Source organism: Elephas maximus, chromosome 22 (genome assembly GCF_024166365.1).
Source record: "Elephas maximus indicus isolate mEleMax1 chromosome 22, mEleMax1 primary haplotype, whole genome shotgun sequence".
Lineage (NCBI taxonomy): Eukaryota > Metazoa > Chordata > Mammalia > Proboscidea > Elephantidae > Elephas > Elephas maximus.
The window spans coordinates 15,122,652-15,146,062 of NC_064840.1; the positions used below are offsets into that span (position 1 = coordinate 15,122,652).

Here is a 23,411-nt window from a genome sequence, read left to right on the forward strand (position 1 = left end):
ATGATACTGAACACCTACTATGCGCCCGGTACCGTACCAGGTGCTTTAACACATGACCTCATTGGATCCTCACAGAACACCTGCCAGAGGGGTTTTACTGCCCCCAGTTTGCAGAAGATGAAAGCTCAGAAAGGTCAAGTGGCACGTCCAAGGCCACACAGCTATCCAGCAGTGGGACAGGGATTCCAACCTATGTCTGTCTGACTGTGAAGACTGTGCTCTTTCCAACTATCTTGGGGAAAGGATAAGCCCCTTGGGGAAGAAGGAACCCCATCCTCCAGGTTCAGTAAGTTCAATGGCGGGGTAAGGAATGGAGGAGGGGTCTCCTGACATCCAGCCCTAGGGTATTCATTCCATAGATATCACCTTGGGAATCTTCCTAGGGTCCCATGGGAAGACTCTATCAACTGCTGTGGTGTACCTGTACATGCAGGTGGGAGTTTGCAGAGGTATGTATCCATGTATGCGTGTCTATCTGCAGGCATGTAGTGGCGGGTGGGCACATCAGTGCATATGTGTGTGTGTCTGAGTGTATCTGTATGTTAAGCAATGTGATTATGTACGCATGTGCATGTGTGTGTACCTAAGTGTGTCTGTGTATGTGTGAGCATGAGTGTGTGTATTCATGTACTGTTCCTGGGTACAACTGTGAGTTTGTACCTGAGTGTACCTGTGTGTGTGCACATAACCATGTGTGCCAGGCAGAGCAGTGGGGAGCAGGGACCCCTCAGCAGCCTCCTGTAGGCGCACCTCGTTCTCACCTCTTGGAGAGATCAGGTCCCCAGAGAGAGAGGCCATAGTCATTACTCCAGATGAGCTACTGACCTTGAGTCAGGAACAAGAGGGAGGGGCATGACGTAGAACCTCTTAATGAGGAAGCCAGAGAGACGCTTATGACACTGAAGCTGGGGACCTTCCCTGAACCTGTCTTCATGCCATGGAGACTGCTAGGAGCTGTCCACGGTGGGGGAAGGCTGCTGGGTCAAGGGGAGATTTGCTGAAATCCAGGCCCCACTGAGGGCTGCCCTGGATACCTGACACATGGACTTGGTGGGTTCAGGAAACCACCTCACCAGTGAGGCTCATACTCACTGGGGCATCAACCTTCATCAGGAGGAGATAGGCAGTGAGGTAGCCATGGTAGCCACAGGGACCAAGGCCCTATATGGTGGGCTCTAGGCCCCAAATCCCAGATACCACTGAACAAGAAACTGGTAGAAAGGGTGGTGGGGCTGGGGATGGTGGGTATAAGGGAGCAGAAAGCTGACAAAGGCCAGACGACAGAGTGGTGAGAAGAGAAGCTGGGGGAGAAAACCTACTCTGCGGACTTCCAGAAATGTCCAGGGTGAGACAGGCGGCGGTTTCGCTTTGGCAATTTCTCCAGCATGTCCATGAGCTTGGTGAAGGTAGGCCTCTCTTCTTGTTCAAAGGCCCAGCAGAAGAGAAGAATGTCCTACAAGAAACCAACACATAGTGACTGAACATAAATGGCAACTTTTTGAATTACTTCTGGGCACTACATTGGATCTATCCATTTGTCCTTCTATCTGCTCTCCCTCAGCATTCCTCCATCACTAATTCCCTCATCCATTCTTGTCAATTCATTCATTCACCCTTCATCCATAATCCATCTGTCTGTCCATCTATCTATCCATCACTTCATTCAGCCATCCTTCTACTCATCTATTTTCTGAGTCCATAAAGCAAACTAGGTAGAATCTATGCTTGAAGGCCTGGGATACACTGAGATAAACAATACTCCTAAAGAGTTTCCTGGCATTTTTCTAAAAAGGGAAGGAGCAAAGGGAATCCCAAGGTTTCCATTCATACCCCAATACTATAAGTGGCCTTCAAAGTCGCATAGGAGAAAAGCTACCTTTAGTAATCTCCTCACCTGAGAAAGGATACCTAGGTAATTACACACATAGGTACAGGTAATTACTCCCTTCCTGAACTACCTGTTTTCTGACCAAAAGAGACTATTCTTCCTACTCTGTTTTAGAAAAAGGTGGTTCATTTATACTCAGGCTTTTCCATTTGTGCATATCTTGTTCTGTGTTGGATAATGCTTTTATAACTTTTATATAGATGCAAATCAAATTAGATTCATTAGTACTGGTGATATTGTAGCGAATGTATTAAAAAAAAAAAAACAGAAAAAGAAGGACATTGCTTGGTTCCATTTCTAGGAAAAACCCAGCCAAGAGCTACTGTGCCCCTGGTGGTAGGTACCTGAATTGCAGGCATAGTGCAGAAAGCTTGCCTTCTAAGCTCCAAACCATTATCTGACAAGGCAGCTAGACGTGCTTTTCTGCCATCCTCTGAAAAAACATCTGTAACCTTAACACACAGAAAAAGAAGGCCCAGGACTGTGCCAGCTTCTCCTCTTGTATTCCAGACCTGGTTCTGTCCCAAGACTTACTGAGATTTCTTTTCCCATGCCGATCTGGCTGAGGTTGGGTTTCATGCCTGTGCCCATTTGCCAGATTATTGCTTCTGCTGGTTGAGTCTTGAAAGGCCACTCCCTGGCGTGGAGTTCATACCAGATTGTGCTGTTGGCAGAGGTGGTTAAAGGGATGTTGGTGTGATACATCACTCAAGACCCCGTACTCCCTCCCCAGCACGCACGTACACTCAGCCAGCCTGCTGGATAACCACCCTAACCCCTAGTTTCTTCCTTATGGGTTGGTGTTCTGACAGTTGGGACAATTTAAAGCTTTTCTGATTTCTCACAAGTCATACTTACCCCAGGATACGTCTCTTTGGTGCCCGAATTAAACTGAATCAAAACCAGAACCTAGATAGTGGCTAGAATCTCTGACTCTATAGTTTTAATTCTAGGAAACTATTGTAAGTAAATAATTACGGATGTGGACAAAAATTCATGTACAAAGATGCTCTATACAGTATTACATGTAATATTAAAAGAAGTAGAAATAATGCAATTGTTCACCAATAGGAGCTGATTATATACCTTATAGTAAATCCATAAAATGAAACTCAATACTACAGTACTATTAAAATATATCAAAGAAATTATGCTAGTATGAAAAATATACTTAATATATATATAATTTTAAGTGAAAAAAAGGACACAAGACTGTACATAAGGCAAGATGTTATTCTTTTAAAACCATTATATACATATCACAAAAGCATAAAGAGAAACACAGCAAAATGTTAACAACGCCTAACTCTTTGTGATAAGATTATAGGGTTTTTTTTTATAGCTTGGAAAGTGGAACTGCAATTGCCTCTTATTAAAAGCATATGGTGCATGTTTGTTTTAATAAAATTTTACGTGTTTTCGGTGAAGGCTTACACAACAGTTGAGGTTCCCATTCAACAATTTCTACAAAAGTTGTCCAGTGACATTACTTATGTTCTTCACAATGCATGACATTCTCATTATTTCCATTCTGGTGTTTCATTTCCATTAATCTAGTTTCCCTACCCCCTTACTTTCTCATCTTTGTTTAAAAGTAATTGTTGACTGTTTGGTACAGGTGGTTTTTTTGTTCTGCTTGTTTATTTGTTTTTAAAACCTATGAGTGTTTTTTAAGTACAAACTGTCCTGAGGCACAGCAGGAAGAAAAAAAGCTTTGATATTCAGACTGACTTGGGTTCAAGCCCTGATGCTGTTTTATATTTGTAGGATGACCTTTGGGTAGGTCACTTCACTTCTCTGAGGCTAGATTTCCTTATCTGCTGAAAGAAAATGATGATAAAATAAATTCTAGTGGGAGAATGTTTACCTGGGATGCTCAACACCAGAACATTTCAATGCAGGACTTATTCTAGGAGGATTTACTATGCTCTCTACTGTCGGTGCCATAAATCATGGGGATGTGGTGACTGATGGCTCCGGGGAGCAGCCTGTGGGGATGGATCTGTGCTCTGCTGGGCTGTGTCTAAGTGAGAGGGTGAGGTGTGGACGGCAGTGAGAACCGCGGTGCATGAGCGCAGGCTGTCGGCCTACAGCTGAGCTATACCATGAGGCTGGACCTCAGTTCTCTGAGAACAAGAGTTTCCAACCCAGGAAGTATCTGAAAAAAATCCTAGGAAATGACGTTTCCTCTAAGAAAATCTGCATAAATTAGCTTTGAAGAACCATAAACACTCTTACCCTCTTTACTAGGAGTCTCCAGGTGGTACAAATGGTTAAGCAATCAACCACTGGCCAAAAGGTTGGCGGTTCAAACCCACCCAGAGATGACTCCAAAGACAGGCCTGGTGATCTGCTTTCGAAAGGTCACAGCCTTGAAAACCCTATGGAGCAGTTCTGCTCTGCACACATGGGGTCGCCATGAGTTAGAATGGACTCAACAGCAACTAACAACAACCCTCCTTACTAATCAGGGAGCCCGGTCAAAGCAGCCATTCCCAGGGTTTCCCTTCTTCATCAGCATCTTCTCTGTCCACCTGCCAACCTCATACCTCTGGGGGTGAGGTGTGGTGATGCTCAGGTGTTGGGAAGTTGGATTAGATGCCCAAGCAGTTCTCAAGAACAGGTGCTAGGTGATTATAGTTATAATAATAAACCATAATACCTATTGAGTTTCGACTCTGTGCTAGACACTATTCTAAGCCCTTATAATTATTATCATTACAGGGAGGTAGTACTACTATTTTTGGAATCCCCAGGTGGTGCAAACAGTTATTCCTATAAACCCCTGCCCCATGCTGGGAAGCTTAAAGAAAAGACTTAACATGTACTGAAAGTCCCTGGACGGTGTAAATTTTTAACGTGCTCAGCTGCTAACTGTAAGGTTGGAGGTTCAAGTCTACCCTGAGGTACCTCAGAAAAAAGGCCTGATGATATACTTGTAAAAAATCTGCCGTCGAAAATACTATGGAGTAGGGAAAGAAGAGTCTCTTCAATAAAAGAAGGGAAAATTGGATTTCCACTCACAGAAAAATGAAACAGGATCCAAGTTTCACAGCGTACACAAAAACAAGTTCCAAATGGATTACGGACCTAAATGTGCAAACTAAAACCATAAAATTCTTAGAATAAAAAGCAGGGGCAACACTGTCAGGTCTAGCTTTCAATAATGGATTCTCTAACATAATAATAAAAGCACAAACAGCAAAAGACAAAATAAATAAATGGCACCTCATGAAAATTAAAAACTTTTGTTCATCAAAAGACTTTACCAAAAAAATGAAAAGACAAGCTACTAATTGGAAGGATATCTTCACAAACCATATATCTGACAAGAACCTAACAACCAAAATATATATAAAACTTGCACAACTTAACACCAAAAAGACAAATAATCCAATCATAAAATGGGCAAAGGACTTGAACAGACATTTCACCGAAGAGGACATTCAAATGGCCACCAAACACATGAAAAGATGCTCAGTGTCATTAGCCATCAGAGAAGCAAATCAAAACCACAATGAGATATCACTTCACTCCCACTAGGATGGTGTCATGGATTGAACTGTCTCCCAAAAATACGTGTATCAATTTGGCTGGGTAATGATTCCCAGTATTGTGTGATTGTTCACCATTTTGTCATCTGCTGTGATTTTCCTGTGTGTTGTCAATCCTACCTCTACGATGTTAATGAGGTGGGACAGGCAGCAGTTATGTTAATGAAAATGCAGGACTCAACCTACAGGATTGGATTGTGTCTTGAGCCAATCTCTTTTGAGATGTAAAAGAGGAAGTGAGCAGAGAGGCAGGGGACCTCATATCACCAAGAAAGCAGCGCTAGCGGTACAGCGCGTCCTTTGGACCCGGGATTCCTGCGAGAAGAAGCTTCTAGTCCAGGGGACGATTGATGACAAGGACCTTCCTCCGGAGCCAAAAGAGAGAGAAAGCCTTCTCCTGGAGCTGATGCCCTGAATTTGGACTTCTAGCCTACTAGGCTGTGAGAAAATAAATTTCTCTTTGTTAAAGCCATCCACTTGTGGTATTTCTGTTATAGCAGCACTAGATGACTAAGACAGATAGCTACGATTTAAATAAATAAATAAAAGATGTTGGCAAGGATGTGGGGAAAACAGAACTCTTACCTGCTGCTGGTGGGAATGCAAAATTGTACAGCCATTGTGGAAAACAACAAGGTGGTTCCTCAAAAAACTAAAAATACAACTACCATAGGATCCAGCAATTCCACTGCTAGGTACATACTCAAAAGACTTGAAACCAGAGGCTCAAACAGAGACTTGTACACCAATATTTACTGCAGCACTATTCACAACAGCCAAAAGGTAGAAACAACCTAAATACCCATCAACAGATGAATGGATAAACCCTTTGATCAAAGATTCCATAGAAAATCCTGATCAAAGGGGGAAAATGTGGAAGAGAATTTCAAATTCTCATGGACTCCAGACTTCCTGGAGCCATGAAGGTTGGATGAACCCCTGAAACGATTGTCCTGAGATAATCTTTAAACCTAAAACCAAAAATATCCCCTGAAGTCTTCTTAAAACCAAACAGTAGTTTAGCTTAGCTAGTACAAAATGTCTGCCTTGAGCATTACGCTCTTTTAAAACTATACGGGATCAAAGTGGCAATAGCAACTTGAAAGATTAGATAGGAAACTTAGGGGGCAGTGAATTGATGTTAATGGGGGAGGAGCAACTCAGAAAAGGAAAGGTGAGAATGGTTACACAACTCAAAGACTGTAATCAATGCCACTAAATGGTACATGTAGCAACTCTTGAATTTGTGTATGTTTTGCTATGTATATTCTCAACAACAACAAAATAAATATAAGTATATATTTTGTACATTCCAGGTTCCGATTATTAATGGATGTTTGCAGCTGTTTCTTATCATTTTGACAATGAACACATGAACACATAAACATCGATATCCTAGGCATTAGTGAGCTCAAATGGACTGCTATTGGCCATTTTGAATTGGACAATCATATAAGCTACTACGCTGGGAATGACAACTCGAAGAGGAATGGTGTTGCATTCATCATCAAAAAGAACATTTCAAGATCTCTCCTGAAGTACAACGCTTTCAGTGATAGGATAATATCCATATGCCTACAAGGAAGACCAGTTAATACGACTATTATTCAAATTTACACGCCAACCTCTAGGGCCAAAGATGAAGAAACAGAAGATTTTTATCAGCTGCTGAGGTCTGAAATTGATCGAACATGCAATCAAGATGCATTGATAATTACTGGCGATTGGAATGTGAAAGTTGGAAACAAAGAAGAAGGATCAGTAGCTGGAAAATATGGCCTTGGTGATAGAAACAATGCCGGAGATAGAATGATAGAATTTTGCAAGACCAACGACTTCTTCGTTGCAAATACCTTCTTTCACCAACATAAACGGCGACTATATACATGGACCTCGCCAGATGGGACACACAGAAATCAAATTGACTACATTTGTGGAAAGAGGTGATGGAAAAGCTCAATATCATCAGTCAGAACAAGGGCAGGGGCCGACTGTGGAACAGACCATCAATTGCTCATATGCAAGTTCAAGCTGAAACTGAAGAAAAGCAGAGCAAGTCCACGAGAGCCAAAATATGACCTTGAGTACATCCCACCTGAATTTAGAGACCATCTGAAGTATAGATTTGACACACTGAACACTAGTGACTGAAGACCAGATGAGTTGTGGAATGACATCAAGGACATCATACATGAAGAAAGCAAGAGGTCATTGAAAAGACAGGAAAGAAAAGACCAAGATGGTTGTCAGAGGAGATTCTGAAACTTGCTTCTGAATGTCGAGAAGCTAAAGCAAAAGGAAGAATTGATGAAATAAAAGAACTGAACAGAAGATTTCAAACGGCGTCTCGAGAAGACAAAGTAAAGTATTATAATGACATGTGCAAAGAGCTGGAGATGGAAAACCAAAAGGGAAGAACATGCTCGGTATTTCTCAAGCTGAAAGAACTGAAGAAAATTCAAGCCTCGAGTTGCAATAGTGAAGGATTCTAAGGGGAAAATATTAAATGATGCAGGAAGCATCAAAAGAAGATGGAAGGAATACACAGAGTCATTATATCAATAAGAATTAGTTGATGTTCAACCATTTGAAGAGGTGGCATGTGATCAGGAACCAATGGTACTGAAGGAAGAAGTCCAAGCTGCTCTGAAGGCATTGGCAAAAAACAAGGCTCCAGGAATTGATGGAATATCAATTGAGATGTTTCAACAAACAGATGCAGCGCTGTAGGTGCTCACTCGTCTATGCCAAGAAATATGGAAGACAGTTTTCCTGGCCAACTGACTGGAAGAGATCCACATTTATGCCTATTCCCAAGAAAGGCGATCCAACCGAATGTGGAAATTATAGAACAGTATCACTAATATCAGACGCAAGCAAAATTCTGCTGAAGATCATTCAAAAATGGCTGCAGCAGTATATAGACAGGGCACTGCCAGAAATTCAGGCCAGTTTCAGAAGAAGACTTGGAACTGGGGATATCACTGCTGATGTCAGATGGATCCTGGCTGAAAGCAGAGAATACCAGAAGGATGTTTACCTGTGTTTTATTGACTATGCAAAGGCATTCGACTGTGTGGATCATAACAAATTACGGATAACATTGCAAAGAATGGGAATCGCGCTCATGAGGAACCTTTACATAGATCAAGAGGCAGTTGTTCAGACAGAACAAGGGGATACCGACTGGTTTAAAGTCAGGAAAGACGTGCATCAGGGTTGTATTCTTTCACCATACCTATTCAATCTGTATGCTGAACAGACAATACAAGAAGCTGGACTATATGAAGAAGAATGGGGAATCAGGATTGGAGGAAGACTCATTAACAACCTGTGTTATGCAGATGACACAACCTTGCTTGCTGAAAGCGAGGAGGACTTGAAGCACTTACTAATGAAGATCAAAGACCACAGGCTTCAGTATGGATTGCACCTCAACATAAAGAAAACAAAAATCCTCACAACTGGACCAATGAGCAACATCATGATAAACAGAGAAAAGACTGAAGTTGTCAAGGATTTCATTTTACTTGGATCCACAATCAACAGCCATGGAAGCAGCAGTCAAGAAGTCAAAAGACACATTAAAACCAAAAACACATTGCACTGGGTAAATCTGCTGCAAAGGACCTCTTTAAAGTGTTGAAGAGCAAAGATGTCACCTTGAAGACTAAGGTGCGCCTGACCCAAGCCATGGTATTTTCCATTGCGTCATATGCATGTGAAAGCTGGACAATGAATAAGGAAAACCAAAGAAGAATTAATGCCTTTGAATTGTGGTGTTGGCAAAGAATATTGAATATACCATGGACTGCCAAAACAAATAAATCTGTCTTGGGAGAAGTACAACCAGAATGTTCCTTAGAAGCAAGGATGGCAAAACTGCGTCTTCCATACTTTGGACATGTTGTCAGGAGGGATCAGTCCCTGGAGAAGGACATCATGCTTGGTAGAGTACAGGGTCAGCGGAAAAGAGGAAGACCCTCGATAAGGTGGATCGACACAGTGGCTGCAACAATGAGCTCAAGCATAACAAGGATTGTAAGGATGGCTCAGGACCCAGCAGTTTTTCATTCTGTTGTGCATAGGGTCGCTATGAATTGGAACCGACTCAATGGCAGCTAACAACAACAACAAATGTATATATTAAAAAAAGAAAACTCTATGGGTATAGTTCTACTCCGATGCATGTGGGGTCACCATTGAGTCAGAGTAGGCTCAATGACAACCGATTTGTGGTTTTACTATTATTATTATCCCCATTTTACAGATGAGTAAACTGAGGCTCAGGGAGGTTACATGTCTTCCCACAGTCACACAGCAGATAAGAGGTACAGCCAGACATTGAACCTAGTCCATCTGACTCCAGAATTGTACCAATGGTCATTGTGTTATACTGAAAAGCATACATTCCATCCTATCCAAGAGTCCATGGTAATCAGGGCGCTGAACAGTTTGGGTGCATCCCCACAGTTGCGTGGCACTTGGCGAAGATGGCACAGACAGCCTGCAGGCACCACTCACGTGACAGAAGGAAGGGAGCACACTGGCTCGCTGCTGTGTGCTGGGGGTTTTACAGACGTGTTCCCATTCAGCCTGCGTTCCCATTCAGCCCTCAGGACATCTCAACAGCTTTCATAATGCTTGATTTACTGTTGAGGAAAGTAGGCCTTGAGGGTGAAATAACTCCCAAGCCCACCAAGACTCAGTGGTTGAAAGCTCCAAGCCTGGAGTTGGGACATCACAGGTTCGAATTTCAGTTCCATCACTAACTACCACTAGCTAAGTCCCTACTGAGGCTTTCTGAGCCTCAGTGTCCTCATCTGTCAATTGGGAACAACAACAGTCCTTGCTTCAAAGGGTGTTTGTGAAGAGCCAATGACAGCACAGATAACAAACTTCACACAGTGCTCAGTACACTTTACAACGTTCATTTTTGTTCTAAGTCTTGCGAGACCATAAGGTCCCCAAGCAACAAGATGAGCCTAATTGGCAGGAAACTGAGGGTGCCAGGTCCTTCGGAATTCAGCAGTGTCAGGAATAAAGGCCTCATTAAAACTTCCTTTCAAACCCAACTTTCAAGAGAAACTCACTTAAAAAAGGAAAAAAAAAAGTGCTAAAGATTAAAACTCCAGTGGAAAACCAATTACTTACTTTGGTACGTTCTGTTAATTACATTTTTTTTCTTTAGCTAAATTTACACTAAAATATACTGACTTAATTATTGCAATTTGGTTTCAGATAACAATATCTAACTAGATAAAGACTTGCGCCTAAACTCATCAGGGCAAGTGACAGCCTCGAAAGCGGTCCAATCAACAGCGTCGAGAATACTGCTCCACTGATAATGCCCCCTCAGGGATTTCCAGTGAGGATGCAGTGGGGGTAGTGTTCCACAGGGGACGTTCTCGCTAATGTTTCTCCCTGGTGGTAAGTCTCACTGCACACATCTGCAGACCTGCAACTTGCCCAGATAGCTTCTCCAATGTTATTTCCCCCAGCGAGCAAGGCCAGGCAAAGATTATTGTTATTCTTAGTTGCCTTCAAGGTGGCCCTGACTCATGGTGATCCCAAGCACAATGGAACAAAACGCTGCCTAGACCTGTGCCATCCCCATGTTCGGGTGCGGACAGGACCATTGTGATCCATAGGGTTTTCACTGGCTGATTTTCAGAAGTACATCCGGCCTTTCTTCCCAGTCTGTCCTAGTCTGAAAGCCCTGCTAAAACCTGTTCTGCATCATAGCAACGTGCAAGCCTCCACTGATAGACGGGGGGTGGCTGCATGTGAGGCGTGTTAACTGGGAATCAAACATGAGCCTCTCGCGTGGAAGGTGAGAAGTCTACCACTGAACCACCAATGCCTCTTAAGGCAAAGATGAGTGTGGCCATCTGAGAGATGGGATCATGGAAGCTACCTACTACACCTTCTACAAGCTCTCTACCCTGCTTCTTGGGGCTGTGTCCTGGACCTTCTTCTTTCCCTACACATACTTCCAGGGACATCTCGTCTACTCTCCTGGCTGCAGTTACCATCTATTTGCTGACAAGTCCTAAAACGTCTCTTTTCAAAACTCTAGACTTGTAGATACATTCAGCTGCCTTCTGGTTGATTCCATTGGTGATCTCCAAGGTAGCTCAAACACAGTGTGTCCAAATGGCTGCTTTGTCTTTGGTGTATACGCCAACCCTGCCTCCAAAGTTTCTACTGTGGCAAGTGATACCACCCTCACCCAGGTACTTAAGGTAAAAATCTGGGCACCATGCATGTTCCATCCACCATCAAGCCCTCTCACTCCCACCCCCTACTGCCCACACCCACTGGCACTGATGCAGTGGACGTGGCCAGCTTCTCCCCCTGGATTGCCGCCCAGGGCCGACCTTGTCCTCTTCCATTCCCTTCTCTACACAGCATCCAGAGCGATCCTTCTAAAGCTCAAACTATGATAGTGTCACTCCCCTACTGGAAAACCATCAATGACTCCCCAGTGCCCTTAGGGATGAAGTATAAATGCCTTAACTTGGCTTCTATGTCCCTGCAGGACTGACCCTGCCTCCTTCTCCAGTCTCTTATTGCACCACTCCCAGTCTCATTTCCTTCCTGACTCTCCATCCATCAGTTCCTCCTACTCCCACATATACCTCCACTGCAGGCAACCTGCTCTCTTTTACCTCTGGGCCTTTGCACATGTTCCCTCTGTCTGGAACACTGCACCCTATTTGTATGTAACCTTTAGCTTCAGCTAAGGAGTCACCTCCTCCTTGAAGCCCTCCTTGGCCTTCCAGGTTGGATTTGATTTCTCCTTTGTTTCCACAGTCCTGTGTTCATTCCCAACAGAGCATTTACTGTACTTTACTAAACCTGACTCTTTACTTGTCTGTCTTCCACTAGACAAGACAGAGTAGGGACCTTTGGTGGTTTGAAATATATGCACAAATTCTTTGATACTCTTTCCTGCAAAAGGTAGAGCTTTAATTCCCCTCCCCCAAGGAAGGGCTGGAATGAGTGACTTACTTCTAACAAGTAGAATATGTTGGAAGTGATGACGTATGATTTTTGAGACTAGGTCTTAAAAGGCAACATGGCTTCTTCCTTGCTTTCTCTCAGATCACTAATTCTGGGGGAAGCTGGCCACCATGTTGTTAGGTCACCCAAGCAGCCTATGGAGGGAGGGCCCATGTGGTGAGGAACTGAGATCGCCAGCCAACAGCCATGTGACGGAGCCATCTTGGAAGCAGATCCTTAGCCTGCCAAGCCTTCAGATGGCTGCAGCCCAGGGTGACATCCTGACTGCAATCTCATAAGAGACCCTGAGCCAGAACCACTCAGTTAAGCCACTCACAAATTCCTGACCATAGAAACTTGAGATAATAAATGTTTGTTGTATTAAGCCAATAAGTTTTGGAGGAATATGTTATGCAGTAGTAAATAATACAAGACCAAATTTTGTATCCCCAGCACCTGGTACAGTCCTAGCACACAGCAGGTATCATGGATTGAATTATGACCACCCCCCAAAAAAATGTGTGTATTAACTTGGCTAGGCCATGATTCCCACTATTCTGTGGTTGTCCTCCATTTTGTGATTGTAATTTTATGTTGAGGGGATTAGGGTGGGATTGTAACACCACCCTTACTCAGATCCAATGTAAAGGGAGTTTCCTTGGGATGTGGCCTGTACCACCTTTTATCTCTCAAGAGGGAAAAAAGGGGAAGCAAGCAGAGAGTTGGGTGTCTCAGCATCAGGAGGAGAGCACGTCCTTTGGACACAGGGTCCCTGTGCCTGAGAAGCTTCTCGACCAGGGGAAGATTGAGGACAAGGACTTTCTTCCAGAGCCCACACAGAGAGAGAGCCTTCCCCTGGATCCGATGCCCTGAATTTAGACTTGTAACCTACTAGACTGTGAGAAAATAAATTTCTCTTTGTTAAAGCCATCCACTTGTGGTATTTCCATTACGACAGCCCTAGATAACTAAGACAGTAGGTAAGCAGTAAAGACCTACCAAACAAATGAATGAATGGGTCAGGTAACTTGTCACAGTCATAAAAACATGTAGAAATCTGGCACAGAGGTCTCTAGAGTTACTCTTTCCACTAAACCCCACTTAGATCCCCCAATCTCACTTGGAAGTCTAGCTACCCTCCCCACAGACAGGTGCCCTGTGCCTTCCAAGAGCACTGAAGGAAGGCTTGGGAAGTGCCCCCCTGCCCCAGGAAGACAGACAAAGCTGGACGGAGGGAAGCCCACCTACCCAAGTGCAAAGACATCAGAGTGCTTGGAGAAGGGGAGCTTGTCCTCTTCCGTGTCGGGAGACAGCTGGCGGATGATTTCTGGCGCCAGGTGGCACAGCCAGCCATTCTGGATGCGCAGCTTGTCCTCCCGCCTGGAGAAGCAATAAACAGAGTGAGGGGCTTGGGAGCCAGTCCCATCCCAGCCCCACTTCACAGCCAAGGGAGGGCCAGTCCCCCAGCCCTGACCCCATGTCTGAAACCACCTCCACTGGCTTTCTGGCTTCCCCACATCGGGCACTGCCTGAGAGTCTACTTGAGACCCAGATGCAATGAGAGGGGCAGAGAAAGCTGGGCTGGGGAGAGAGTCAGGGTCAAAACCATCCTCAGATCCTCTTCTACATCTTCACTCAGCAAATACACGCTGAGCACCTATGTCTGGGCTCTAGCCTCAGTACCAGGGAGACAGCAGTGAACAAGATCAAAGTCCCTGTCAGCATGGGGCTTGGACTTTACAGGGGTAGAGGCAACAAATGAATTAAATAGACAGTGAAAAACAAAGACAGTGGTAAATGTTACAAAAACTGAAATAGGGGAATGTGTCAAAGACCGAGAGGGTGCTTACCTTAGGTAAACTCTGAGCTAAGATCTACATGACATAAAGGATCTAGCCATGTGAACAAGGAGAAGAATATTCTAGGTAGAAGAAAGAGCTAGAATAAAGGTCCAAAGCAGGCCCCATTTGGGGTATTCTAGAAACCAAAAGAATGTTGGTGTAACTGGAACACATCGGGCCATTTTATGTATCTATTAAAATGTCCATAACCAACCCCTGTTGATGGGCATTAGGAGGTTCCCCCCTCCCCATTATAAACAATGCTGCGAGGAACATCTCTGGGTACATAAACTGAATCTACCCCTTCACCCATGTGTGTGATTTTTCCTTAGGATACATTCCTAGAGGAGGAAGGATATTGGCTCCCTTCTTCGCACCGCTAAGTCTTATAAAAAGTACAGTTTCCACTCAGGACTGAAATCTGAGAACTGCTCCTATAAGATTTTCACTGATTGAAGACTCCATTACAAAAGGGCCAGTTAATACAGGGGAAGTGGGTGGGAGTGGGGAGAGGGGGACAGAGATCTAGAACCATTGAAGGTGAGATCATGAGGGACCACAACCCCTGGCATGAAGGTCTCTATGGCCACCTTAGGTTGACTGCGTCCCACATTTCTTCCAGGGTGGGCTTCTGAGCTGTGCAAGGTTTGATGTGTGTAAGGTATGAGTGTCAACAGCACTCATAACTGGCACTCAAATGTGTTTCTGCTTCTAGAATCAGGGAGACTCGTAACGGTTTAAGAGCCAATCTGTTGCTTACTAGCTATGTGACCTTGAGCAGGCCTGACTCTTTTCTCATCCATTCATATCCCATAATCATGACATTTGCCATATCTGAGCAGCTTCTAGACCAACAGATCGTTCCGTGATGATTAAAATTTCTGTATCTGTACTCTCCAATATGGCAGCCACTGGCCACTTGGCTCTTGAGCCTTTGAAATGTGGCTGGTGCGGCTGAGAAACTGAACTTTCCATTTTATTTACTTTTAACTAATTAAATTTAAATAGCCACCTGTGGCTCATGGGCTGTCCTGAGCACTGTAGGATGTTCAGCAGCATCCTTGGCTTCTACTCACTAGATGCCACTATCACCACCCCCTCCCCAAGTTGTGACCACCAAAAATGTTTCCAGACATGTCAAATGTCCCCTGGTGGCCAGAACTGCCCCCTGGATGAGAACCATTGCTCTAATGTACATAAATTAAGGAAATGGTCCCAAACTTGAGTGTGTCAGCATTAGTAATACATGACCCACTGGTGAAGCATGCCCCGTCTATACAGCAGACCTGAGAACACTCCTCCTCGGCCAGAAAACAGGATCCTAACCCACTTGCAAAGCCTTGAGTCATCGAGCAAGCCCTTGCTCTGAGAATCAGGGAAACCAGCAGGGGTTTAAGGACCAATCTGTTGCTTACAGGTTGATAGACCTGAGTCTCTGTTTTCCCATCTGCAAAATAGGCACATTAGTGTGTACTTTCCACGGCTGTTGTGAGGATTCAGTTGAGGCAGTGTACAGCACAGGACCGTGTGTCATAATTACTGGACATAATTATCACCTGTGTATTTCTTTATCCTAAGGACTCTGAAACGGAGTTGAGACTAGAGCCCAAAGTAAGAATGTTCTCCAAGGAACAGGGGCCTTGGCATGGGCCAGCCAACATTTCCCCTAGCACACCCAGGCCATCTGGGGTGGGAGAATATGCTGCCAAAAAGGGCCCACTTCCCATTTCCATCTCTTTCCAAGTGCCTAGGCCACCTCCTCCGGACTCTCTGGGTCAGAGGAGGAATGTAGCCACGCTAGTCTCATCAGCTTGGGGTGGGTGTGGGTACAGCCTGGGAGGGGGCCAGGAGCCAGGCCTGTCACAGACACCTGTTCCCATGGGGATGTGCCCACTGGTGACAAACCGAAATCATCTTCATTATGGTTATTATTATGATTAATAACAGCCTGTGGACGGCTGGCACGATGGCTCTGCCATCTTAAAGGACACCTTTTCTAGATGACGGTGGAACAGCTGTACGCAGCAATGCCTGTGACATGCTCCCATGGAAACCCTGGGTTCTGTCTGGGTGCTCAGACCCCCACCCTACACCCAGGCTGAGCAGATCACCCCCCGTGCTGAGCTCCTAGAGCTGTCAACACCCCAAACTCTGAGGGGAGAACAGGGAGCCAAGTAAGTCCCGCTGAGTGCCTACATGTATGCCAGGTTGTCCTTCCCGCTAATCCTGACAAGCCCCCACCCCCCCACACCTTTTACCATGGAGTCGACTCTAATTTATAAACAAAGGCTCAGAACTCTTCTGAAATTTGCCCAAAGTCCCGAAGGTAAGAGGGAGAAAGCTAAGCCCTGTTTGATCCCGAGTCTTTAAAATTCCACAGATGATATTCCTAACTAGAATTCTACGCTAATCCCTATGGAAATAGAACCATTAGGGAGAAAACCCCTAAACTAAGCCCTTTCCACCTTTGTCTCACTTATCCTTCAAAACAGCCCCAGAAGGTAGGTATTATTATTTCCTGCCCCATCCCCATTTTACAGGTGAGGAAACTGAGGCTCAGGGAGTCAAATGTGTGTTAAAAAGAAAAAAGTTTCTGTCATTGATCACGCAGTAAACACTCACTGAATATTTGTTGGCTGGCTGCCTGACTGAGGGAACTTCCAGCCCCTATCTTCTGAGAAATGATTGGCCCTGCTTCTTGCAATGCCTGTACCTGGGGCTGTAACCCAGCCCCCAGTGCTGCCAATCAGGCCCATTGGTGGCCCATGTTTAGGGGGTGCCCCTGGTCTCTGGCTGCAGCGTTGGGGGCTCCCATCTGCACATGGAGCATTTATTGTTTGGAGGTTCCTGTTTACAAAAAGGAGGCAGCAACCATGACCTGAACCCCTGCAGAGGGTGCCGTGGAGTCCCCACACTACTCTTGAGGTAAACTATTGAGGCGAGTCTGCTAAATGGGAAAGGTTTTGGGTCTCAGAGGGCACCCCAAGAGCTCCACCTCTCCCCAGCATGGCTATGGGGCTGTGACAGATTAAAGATGGCTGAATATTCTTTGTTATCCCTCCCATTGAGAGACGAGGAGCCCTGGTAGCACAGTGATTATGAGTTCGGCTGCTAACCAAAAGGTCGGCAGTTGGAATCCACCAGCTGCTCCTTGGAAACCCAAGGGGCAGTTCTACCCTGTCCTATAGGGTTTCTATGAGTTGGAATAGACTCAACGGCAATGAGTCATTGAGAGATGGAGTCTAAGTCATCTCTGGAATCTGTGGTGACTTTAGTGACCTGCTTGACCAATAGAATGGGGTGGAAAGGATATTCTAGGACTTTTGACGCTAGGTCACAAGAAGGCTTGTTCCACCTGATCCTGTGAATGCTTGCTCTGGAGGAAGCCGGCTGCTATATAAGAAGTCTGATTAGCCTGAGCTGCCATGCTGTGAGGAAGCCCAACCTAGCCACATGGAGAGGCTGTGGGAAAACGGAAAGGGCGAGAGAGAGGAAGTAAAATGCCCGATCAGCCTTCAGTTGTCCTAGCCCTCCAGCCCAGGTATATGAGTAAGGATGCCTTCAGCTGACACTAACCTCTGCCACCATCTGACTGCACCTACATGAGAGAGCCTGAGCCTGGTCAACCCCCAGAACCATGTGGGATAATGATAACTTGTTGCTGTAAGCCATTAGGTTTGGGGTATTTTGTTACACGGCAATAGCTAACTGAAACAGGGATGAAAGCATCAATGACTGCTACTCCTGACACTCCCACATGACTTACTTGTTGGGAGTTGTTGTTGAAGCCCCTGACCTCTCCTTACACTAACTAGGTTGTGTTGACAACCAGGCTGGGGCAGGAGTGATGCTGTATGGGTGACAAGGCTAGAGCCTTCTTGCCTTCAGCTTGGTTGAACTCTCTCCTGGTTGACACTGGGCCTCCGTGGATGAGCCAAAGGGAAGGATGCCCAAGTCATGCCACTTCCTGTCTTGCTCCTCTTCCTGTGGTTTGAGAAAACCAAGAGTCTAAAGGAAGGACATCTGAGGCCCTGCCCCTTTTGCTCCACTTGGGGGAAAATCCACAGGCAAGGAGAAAAGAAGAGAGTATGGATAAGCCACCAAGAGAGAGGAATCTTCCATTTCTAAAGAGCTCTGAACCAGGTTAAAGAAAACACCTGCTGGGCCTTGGCTGTCTTGACCCAAAGACTTGGGTTCAGGAGTGAGGCTACCAACTGTATCCTCTGCTCATGGACTGGGGCCCTGGGAAACAGGAGAGGATGCAACCTCCTACCAGCAAACACTGGGCAGTCCAAGGAAGACCAGCTTCTACAGTGTAACTCCTATACAACCGCCATACTGGCTCATCTATTTGTTTATTTATTGCCTGCTTCTGTTCTTTTTTTTCTGTTCTTAGCTCAGGTAATGGGGAGATTTTTGTAGGCTGCTGTCAATTCTTTTTGGGTGGAGTAAAACCTGTCAAAGAAACTTAAGTTTCTGTTCGTTACTGTGTCACCCAGAAAGGGCTGGATGGAGTTGTGCCAAATTTTGGATGAGCCAACTTAAATATAAGGTATAATATAGCATGAACAAAATTCACTTTGGGGGCATATTGGGGTATACCTCAAAGAGATCAGTCATTTCCAAAGCAGCTGAAACTGAAGTAAAATGAGAGACCCTGTGGGGCCCCTTTGGGAGACACACACCATACACTGTAAGATGTGTGGTGAGAGAAACAATCAGTGGTTTGAAGAGTGTGCCGTGTATGTGTGTGTGTGTGTGGAGTGTGTGGTGTGCACGTGTGGGATGTGTGTGTGTAGTGTGTGTTATGTTGGTGTGTGCGTGGTATGTGGTGTGTGTGGCGTATGTACATGGTGTGTGTGGGTGTTGGTATGTGTATGCGTATGTGGTATGTATTGTGTGTGTGTGGTGTGTATATGTACTGGGTAATGGGTGTGTGTAGTATGTATCATGTGGTGTGTGTGGTGTGTATGTGTGTGTGCGGTATGTTTGTGAGATATGTATGGTGTGTTTATGTGTGATATGTGGTGTGTGTGCGTGGTACGTGTGGTATGTGGTATGTGCAGTGTGTATGTGTGGTATGTATCATGTGATGTATGTGTGGTGTGTATGTGTGTGTGTACGTGGTATGCTTGTGGGATGTGTGTGGTGTGTTTGTGTGTGATATGTGGTGTGTGTGTGTGGTATATGTGGTATGTGGTATGTGCACGGCGTGTGTGTGGTATGTATTACATGATGTATGTGTGGTGTGTGGTATGTATTCTGTGGTGTGGCGTGTGTGGTGTATGTGTGTATGGTGTGTATGTGTACGTGTGCGCATGCACGCCTAATTAAAAGTCACGGGTAGATCTTTTGAGATACCAATTGTTTGTTCAGGATGGAGCTGTTTTCACAGTCAGTTCAGTGTGGCTTGCTCTACGGTAACTGTTGGTGGAGAGTTAATTACTTAACGATGGTTAATGATTCTCTTGAGTGATACTGGGGAGGCCTATGCAAATCAATAATAATTACAACAACTCAGCAGCAGCTACCATTTGTGGAGTGTTTAATGTCACCAGGTGCTGTGCTAGATGCTGGAAGTGTGTTATCTCATCCTCCCAAGGACCCTACCAGGTACGCATCGTCCTACCCAGCATTTTCCTGCGGACCAGGAAACTACAGCTCAGAGAAGCTGACAGAAAGTTAAAAAGTGACCTGAGCCAAGTTAGACCCCACGTAGGTCTGACTTTGAAGCGCTCGCTTTTAACCCCTGGGCTGAGGTAAATCAATGAATTCATATGAATTTACAATTCACAAGCGCACAGGCTCTTGGGTAATCTCAACTTCTAGATGAGTATTTGGGGTAAGAAAAGAACCCTCCAGTTAAGCCCAAGGGCAAGGGTTTCGCAAGACTTGGGGATGCTCTGTGCACAATAACACACCCTCAAAGGTGCCATTAACAAGACAGGTGAACAAGGTGCTGGCCCCAAAAGGAATCAGGTCATGGCCTGGGTACCCATCAATAGCACGGCAGGTGTTGTGGATTGAATTATGTCTCCTCAAAATGTGTGTATCAACTTGGTTAGGCCATGTATGGTTGTCCTCCATTTTGTGATTGTAATTTTATGTTGAGAGGATTAGGGTGGGATTGTAATACCACTCTTAATCAGGTCACCTCCCTGATCTAAGGTAAAGGGAGTTTCCCTGGGGTGTGGTCTGCACCACCTTTTTTTTTTTTTTTTTTTTAAATAATTTTTATTGAGCTTTAAGTGAACATTTATAAATCAAGTCAGTCTGTCACATATAAGCTTATATACACCTTTCTCCATACTCCCACTCATTCTCCCCGTAATGAGTCAGCCCTTCCAGTCTCTCCTTCCGTGACAATTTTGCCAGTTTCTAACCCTCTCTACCCTCCTATCTCCCCTCCAGACAGGAGATGCCAACACAGTCTCGAGTGTCCACCTGATACAAGTAGCTCACTCTTCATCAGCATCTCTCTCCTACCCATTGTCCAGTCCCTTCCATGTCTGATGAGCTGTCTTCGGGAATGGTTCCTGTCCTGGGCCAACAGAAGGTTTGGGGACCGTGACCGCCGGGATTCCTCTAGTCTCAGTCAGACCATTAAGTCTGGTCTTTTTATGAGAATTTGGGGTCTGCATCCCACTATTCTCCTGCTCCCTCAGGGGTTCTCTGTTATGCTCCCTGTCAGGGCAGTCATCGGTTGTGGCCGGGCACCATCTAGTTCTTCTGGTCTCAGGATGATGTAAGTCTCTGGTTCATGTGGCCCTTTCTGTCTCTTGGGCTCATAGTTATCGTGTCCGCACCACCTTTTATCTCTCAAGAGATAAAAGGAAAGGGAAGCAAACAGAGAGTTGGAGACCTCACACCACCAAGAAAGCAGTACCAGGAGCAGAGGGCATCCTTTAGACACAGGGTCCCTGAGCCTGAGAAGCTCCTTGAGCAGGGGAAGATTGGGGACAAGGACCTTCCTCCAGAGCCCACAGAGAGAGAAAGACTTCCCCTGGAGCTGACGCCCTAAATTTGGACTTGTAACCTACTAGACTATGAGAAAATAAATTTCTCTTTGTTAAGGCCATCCACTTGTGGTATCTCTATTATGGCAGCACTAGATGACTAAGATAGCAGGACTGCTACTTAGCTTAGTGACCTCAGGCCCAATACTGACTGAGTCAGGTCTCTAGAGACACTGGGGTAACTTCGCCCCCATCAACGTCATCTGTCAAGAACCCCTCTGGGCCCTTCTACCACCTCTCACCTGCCGGCCTGCAGCACTCCGGAAATGCTGAAGAGCCCAAAGTCTGTGATGACCACTTTGCCATTGTCGTAGAAGACGTTCTTGGACTTCAGGTCCTTGTGAAGGATGCCCTTGGCATGGAGGTAGCCCATCCCCTGCAAGAAAGGACACAGGTAGCGGCCAGAGGAAACCTGAGCACTCGCTGCCACCCTGGCTTGAGTTTACACTTCTTGTCTAGCAATCTTGCCTACCCCATTGCACCGCACTCAACAGCTGCAGAGCCTGGGGCCCAACCACTAAGGCTTAGAGGTAGAGAAGGAAGTTGGCCTGGAAGAAAGCATGACAGTGGGAACAGGCAGGGGCCCCACATCATAAATCTGCCTCCACCCTCAGGTGTCTTCAGCCAGCTCTTCTGTTTCCTAAAAATGTCCCCAAAAGGAAAAGGGTGGAGACCAAATCTGGTAGGAGGTTCTCAGAGGAAAGGAATTCCTTTAACCATCTTCCCCCACTTCCTTTTTTAAGAATGACTCCTCCATAGGACTCCTTCTTTATGTCTAACCGTAGTCCACATCACTGCAGAAGGCACACCGAGTTCCTCAAGAGGTTTGTCATGAACCAATAATCAGGAACACGGAAAAGGGCCTATTGGAAGTCTAGCTCAAGGGTGGAAGTCTAGATTTGTTTTCTTTGCCTTTATGAGTAGTCACATTTTTATTTCTTCTGGCAGCTCAGTACTAACACTTCCAATAGGGAATAAAAGCCTGAGTACAACTGACTAATGAGACACCCACCAGAAAACACAGGATGTCCCCAGTTGTTTTAAACAAAGACATCACCCAACAATCTGATGTTTCCCCAGCAGCCATGGACAGAGATTGGCTTGCACTCATGGGAGCACAATTCAAGGGTGCTAGTTCTTTTTTTTTTTTAGGGGTAAGGCCACCACCCATCTGTCAGTTTTTTGCACTGTGGTGGCTTGCGTGTTGCTGTGATGCTGGAGGCTATGCCACAGATATTTCAAATATCAGCAGGGTCACCCATGGTGGACAGGTTTCAGCAGGGCTTCCAGACAAAGACACACGAGGAAGAAAGACCTGGTGATCTACTTCAGAAAAACAGCCAGCGAAAACCTTGTGGATCGCAACAGGACACTGACTTGCTTGGTTTGGATATGTCATTGGGAGGAATCAATTGCTGGAGGAGGACATCATGTTTGGTAAAGTAGTCCAATGAGGGAGAGGAAGAGTCCTGGTGAAATGACTGGCACAACAGCCTTAACAATGGACTTGAACATGCTCGTGATAATGAGGACTGGGCAATATTTTGTTTTGCTGTACATAAGGTCACCATGAGTCAGAGTCAACTCAACAGCAGCTAACAATAAAAACAATAATGGCGGTGAGGGATCCTACGTGGGAGCTGAGCAGCTTATACCTGCCCCTGGTCCTCTCATACATCCAAGTATCATGGGGAGGAGGCACCCAACGGAAGCTAAGCATTAGCAGACCACTCCTAATGGTTGTATTTCCACAAAATTCTTACTTGCACATGGCCTGGTATTTTTCAGGCCAAGTCTAATTTCTTTTAAGCTTATACTGGTGGTCTGAAGCCAGACAGTCACAGGAGCTCTGTGGGAATTCTTAGGTGGGGACTGGGTCTTTCTGAGGATCATGAAGGAGGTCCCAGAGCCTACAGTACCTTCACAATTTCTTGGGCAATCTGTCTAGTTTTGTTGACATCCAAGACGATCTTGGCATCCCTCACCACAGAATAGAGTGTCCGTCCTTTACAGAGACTGGAAAACAAAAGGACAAGATAAATGGTTGGTAGGTGTTAAGATGAGGGCAATGCACGACAGTTACTAAAAAAATCAGAGTGGACGCACC

At 45.4% G+C, this 23,411-nt stretch overlaps 1 protein-coding gene across 1 annotated transcript in view; it reads right to left on the reverse strand.

Moving 5' to 3' along the window:
- Positions 1-1,315: 1,315 nt before the first annotated feature.
- Positions 1,316-23,411, reverse strand: part of KSR2 (kinase suppressor of ras 2) — a 404,388-nt gene continuing 382,292 nt past the window's right edge. The window contains exons 15-19 of the mRNA XM_049865565.1: positions 23,224-23,320; positions 21,547-21,680; positions 13,696-13,827; positions 2,423-2,552; positions 1,316-1,453 (exon numbers count right to left, since the gene is read on the reverse strand). Coding sequence (XP_049721522.1) covers positions 1,316-1,453; positions 2,423-2,552; positions 13,696-13,827; positions 21,547-21,680; positions 23,224-23,320 — 631 coding nt within the window. The remainder of the gene's footprint in view (positions 1,454-2,422; positions 2,553-13,695; positions 13,828-21,546; positions 21,681-23,223; positions 23,321-23,411) is intronic.